Raw genomic sequence first — 5599 nt, 5'->3', positions numbered from 1 at the left:
TCTCTCTCTCTCTCTCTCTCTCTCTCTCTCTCTCTCTCTCTCTCTCTCTCCCCCACCTTTCCCTCCCTTCTTCTCCCTCTCTCCCTTTCTCCATCTCTCCTTCCTTCCATCTGGAGAAAGATAAAGAACTTCCAGGAGTTCTCATAATAACACTCGTGATTATAGTACTGGGGTATATGTGAATTGTTCCCCAAAGAAAGGTGGCCCAGATGTCAGGGTTTCTTGGAAACACTAGCTGTACTATACTAAACCCCAGGCATGGGAAACTGCTCAACAGCTCCTTTTTTGGAATGAAGATGAGTAAATAGGACCTCATGACAGGCAAATTTGTGAAATGTCTGCTAATAGCACAGTTCTCATCACTTTTCTTGCATTATATGAGTTGACTGGGGCTGCTTGAATAAGTTGAAATAGAGCTGAGATTCAATGGTGGGACAAAGTAGGCTTAGTGCTGGTTCCAACATGGTGGGCATGACCTTGACAGCAACCATAAGGCCAATTAGAGCCAGCCCAGGTGACCTCTGAGTCCTGGGTTTGAAAATTGGTGATTCCTATTGATGACCCCCGTTGGACAGGCTGGCTACACGGGCCACTGAAACCTTTTTACCTCAGGTGGAGTTTATTTGCTCCACCTAATAAGAGGTAGCAGCTTGGCTTTGGGTACAGTGGGATTTGACTTCTCTCTCTTCAAATCCTTCTTCATTTTAGGTGTTACCTATAATTATTCTGGGTCCTTTCTTTGAAAGATTAGAAATTTAGATCTTTAACTTCATTTTTACAGATACATGATAAAATCCCAAAGCAGGGGTTTGCAATCTTGGGAACTATGTGTGAATTTCAGAGGTCTGTTGACATATCTTAGGTGGCCTGGGATGTGTTATGTCAATATGCTCATATGTTTGAATAAATATGTACGTGGTGCTTTTGTTGTAGGAAAGGGGCTGTTGCATTATTTATTCTCAGCGGCATCCTGGCCTAGGGAGATAAATAGGCAGAATCTTAATGTGTCGCTTTAAAACAGCACTACTGGGCAATTCCAGGATAATAGAGCTTTGACTGCTCATGTGCTGTCCCAAGAGCAGCGTTTGGAGACTCCTCTCCCATCCTTTAGAGGGCAGCACTAACACTTCCACTCAGAGCAAGCACTGAAGACTAACAGGGCTTCCTGTTTACAGAAGCTGGGACAGGAAACTGTAGGTACAGGGATCTAGGGCACTTTCATAGGCAATGATTTGTGAGATTCCTTCCTTCTCGGGTTGGAAGAAATCTCTTTCTGCACAGCAAGCTTGAGTACGTCTGCATAAAACAAGTGTTTCTCATCTCTCCACAGGTTATGGTGATGGATTTCACAAAATACCTTATTACTGTGACTCATTTTTCAGCGTGTGCCTGAGGAGGAAAAAAAATTGTGTTTTGCGCATGCCAGGGGATTGCCCTGGCAGAAGCTTCTGCTGTTTGAGAATATGGTGATCCGAGGAACTCACGCTTCATAGATCTATCCTGAATTATATTGAAAAGCTGAGATGTGTCATTTGCTTTATTCATTGATGAGTCACTTCTTTAGTGTCTATTGAGTAAACACTGTATGTCAGAATACGTGTTTGTGGTTGGGGATACGCTAATGGTTGCTTTACTAAGAAGTTCATAGAAAGGAACATCCTACCCAAGCTGGATGTGTCAAGACTGTCTTCCTAATAAGAGCCACATCTGAGGGGCTTGGGATTTAGCTCAGCGGCACAGTGCCTGCCTGGCAAGCGCAAGGTCGTGAGTTCGGTTCCCGGTATCAGAAAAAAATCCAAAATAAATAAATAAATAAATAAAAAAGAGCCACATCTGAGCAAAACCTTAAAAATAACTAAGAATTATCCAGGAAAACTATAAATGGTATAAATGTTTTCCAAGGTGTAGGAAAAATATGCAAGGATTTTATGTCAGAATTATTCCTTCCATAACACTAGGGACAATCTGGAAGGCAGATCATGGGTACAGAGGAAATTTGGGAAATAATGACAAACATTTGGAGAACTTTAAAATTTAAAGATATTTTAACTTGCTTTCTAAACAATAGAGAAACACCGAGGAACCTATGGGAGCAGTGTATGCTCCTAAGTGACCGGTAACAATTTGAGTTCTGCAGAACAAAAAATGACCACAAATGGTCAATATTTTGAATCATTTCAGGACATTGAAGCAGCCATGACAGTTTAAAGATATTCACAGAAGAGGACATCCAGCACAGCTTCAGAACGTGGAAAGAATGGTTGGATAAGTGTGCTTGAAACAAAGGGAAGTATTTTAGGAGGATTAGTGATAATGTGTCTTTTATTCTAAGGGAAAGAGTCTTCCCTCCAAAGACACCTTTCTAGATTTCAGATTCCTTTAGAACTTTCCCCTTAGGACCCAAGGAACCCTTGTCCACACAGCCGAGATTTGAATTTTGTGAAGGGAGCTTTTCAGAGGAGAAGCAGAGGCAGAGCCAGAAGATCAAGGTGTGCTCAAGACAAGCGACAGTGACTGCATAAGATGTGTGGTCAGAATACAACTGAAATGCTTAAATAAAGAGAAATCTGGAAAGATGTCTTTGAAGGGAAGAAAATAGCCACTGTCTTCCAAGAGGTGGGAATCTGGATTGGTTTCAACAACCTCTGAGGTCTGATTCTGTGGGCTGTGGTCTCAGTGCCAGCTATTTATGACTGAGTAGCACAGGGCACAGGACAGAGAAGTGAGATTAACATGTGCTGGACTCTTTCCACACATATTACACACAACACACACACACACACACACACACACACACTTATTCCACAAATCAGAGTCATAGACATATTATGTAGCTTGTAGAGGTCTCCAAGAACAGCCACTTAAAGTGAGACTTGTGAGAAAGGAAGTGTCTGTGCAAATCAGCTCAGGAGTGGTGTGCCCCACATTCCCCAGCCCAGTGAAAGGCACGTCAGCTCCCCCACCCCCCGCCCAGGAAGGCCAGGTGCAGCTCTACAGGTTACAGCGGTGCCTTTACTAAGCAGGAGTCAGAGAAGCTGGGTTTCTTACTGCCCTCGCCCTCACGGTCCTGGTGCTGCAGCTACAGTCTGCAGCAGTGCTTGTGGCGGCTTTTACATTCTGCAGGCAGGATGGAGCACCCGTGAGTTTTTTGGTGCTTGCAGGCTCCACCCATTCTTCCACATTCCAGGAAGATGTCATTTCTTCTATACGCTGCAGAGGAAGGGGTGAGGGAAAAACGCAAAGATGTAAAATCTTGTTTAACCAAACATAGTAGACTTTATCTAGTGTAGCAGGGGTGGGCAAACAAGTGTGAAGAGGACCAAAAGCAACTGTCTGTTGGAGTATGACCTGGGAAATGAGAGTGGTTTTCCTATTGATGAATGTTTGAAAAAAATTCAGAAGAAGAATATTTGGTAACATCTTACAAAGGGGTGAAATCTAAATTTCATTGTTCCTTCACAAAGTTTAATAAATTTGCCACCCTTGCACATGGCATCTCCTCCATGGCTGCTGTCAGACAAAATGCAGACACGAGTTGTTATGGCAGAAGCCTTATGAGCCACAGAGCCTGAAGGTGCTGATTCTTTACAAGGAAAGCTTGTGGGCCACTATAAGACAGGGGCCTTCCTCTTCAGAGGAAGAAACACTGGATCAGAGAAAGCACTACATTGGACCCTGTCATGAGACTAGAATTGTATTTCACTTCTGCTCACATGCCCTTCATAACAGTTTCCTGAAGTGTCTTCCTCTTCCTTCAAGAGCAGAATTTATAAATGTGTAGCACCAATTGGGCAATAAATTTTGGGTGAATGGTTAACCAGAGTGGTGTTCCATCTGCTGAATGTTGGTTTTCCCCGTACTCTGTGCAGTGTGTGTTGTCTCACAAGCTGTGAGGATTTGAATGTCAAAGTCATGGCCCATAACAAGCACCGATCTTATATGCTCTAGTGAGAAAGAAAAAGATGAGATGTAGAAGGTGGACTATAGATGTTTTGAGAGCAGTGGGAGAGCAGAGAGAACTTGAGTTGTGTCTAGGTCCAAGGAACCAGAGAAGTAATGGCAGATCACCATCAGGAAACCATGAAAATGAAAGGGCTCTATCAGAGCAGATGGAAAATCATACTCAGGTAGGAGTTAGGTGACTTTGCTTCTAATTCCTCTCACAGCTGTAATTGTGGGAAAGCAGATTGTTTTCATAAAAGAGAAGGCTAAATACAGACATGTAGATGTATGCCTAGTCTGTATTTATATGCACAACTTCTCAACAGATAATCTCTTTCAGTCTGTCATCTATCTCTCTATCATGTATCTCTGCATCTCTGTATCTCTGCATCATCTCTGTATCTCTGTATCTATCTATCTCTCTATCTCTCTATATCTACCTCTGTCTCTACCTATCTAACCAATCTATCATCTATTACATTAGGCTGCTGAACATACATATCTCACTTTATGTTTTCTTTATACCAAATATCATTGTCTTCTGATCCTTAGTTTAATTAGGGACAGCCATGAGGCTGCGTGATTAATGACTTTGAACAAAGCGACACATCCTTTCAGGGTTGAAATACGTCCCTAGTTGCCAGTGTGAGACTCCTCAGAGGTCTTTCCTTTGTAGTGATCAACAACACCATGGCTACGGGTGCCCCATTAGGTAACTATTGCTACAGCAAACAGAAACACGAAAGCAACACCCAGGATTTGGAGGCGGCTTTATTTTACATCCACAGGCACAGACTGAGATAATTCCTACAATATCAGTTCTCCATCTCTGATGGTCTAGAAATTTTATGTGATACATAAAAAGGAGGTACAAAGGTGAGGCAGAACAGCCTGGCAGTTCTTCTAATTAGCTGGCAGGGTAAGCTCATCGGTTACAGGGCTAGATTAATGATTATGAAGCTTGGTACAATCAGACATCCTGCATGTTCGTTACACTTTTCTGGTTACAGGGGTCAAGCAAATATTTACAGAACCGTGAAACAGTTACAGAGGTAGGCACTTGCAAAAGAACAAACTTTTAAAATTTTTGTTTGTTTGTTTTTTGTTTTTCTTCCGGTACCGGGAATCAAACTCACAACCTTGCCCTTGCCGAGCAGGCACTGTGATGCTGAGCTAAATCCCCAGCCCCCAAACTTTTTAAAAAAGGAATAGTTTTCCTAGTACAATTTTTCCCTTTCAGTATGATCAGTTTCAGAGAGCAGAGAATCCTTGTGACCTTGACGCATTTGGACCAGGACTGAGAAATCGATGTCCTTTTCAAAATGCCAAGTTTTGAATGCTGTTTTCATTATAGCACTGCAGAGCCAGAGCTAATACGTGTGAAAGCATCAGGTGAACTGGGACTTCTTCAGTCTGAACGCCAATAAAGCATTGACAATCTTGTACCATATATGTGTGCCAAATATTGAATATGTCCTACTCACACAGAAAAGTGCTCACTGTTTATATAAAACATAATAAGTAAATTTATTTTCAGGAATTGTTGGGTATTTAATAAGAACATTTTCTGCTGTACTAATTCAACACACACTTAAGTCTGGGCTTAGTTACATTTAATCTGTGTGGCTTGGAACATGCTTTGTTATTTCTAAGTCTC

At 42.1% G+C, this 5599-nt stretch overlaps 1 protein-coding gene across 1 annotated transcript in view; it reads right to left on the bottom strand.

The window, feature by feature from the left end:
- Positions 1 to 2992: 2992 nt before the first annotated feature.
- Positions 2993 to 5599, bottom strand: part of LOC102005435 (beta-defensin 33-like) — a 7570-nt gene continuing 4963 nt past the window's right edge. Inside the window, exon 3 of the mRNA XM_005373836.2 lies at positions 2993 to 3210. Coding sequence (XP_005373893.1) covers positions 3080 to 3210 — 131 coding nt within the window. The 3' untranslated portion in view covers positions 2993 to 3079. The remainder of the gene's footprint in view (positions 3211 to 5599) is intronic.

The sequence above is a fragment of the Chinchilla lanigera genome, unplaced genomic scaffold (assembly GCF_000276665.1).
Source record: "Chinchilla lanigera isolate Chin_1 unplaced genomic scaffold, ChiLan1.0 scaffold00002, whole genome shotgun sequence".
Lineage (NCBI taxonomy): Eukaryota > Metazoa > Chordata > Mammalia > Rodentia > Chinchillidae > Chinchilla > Chinchilla lanigera.
This window is presented reverse-complemented; position numbering and strand designations above follow the sequence as displayed.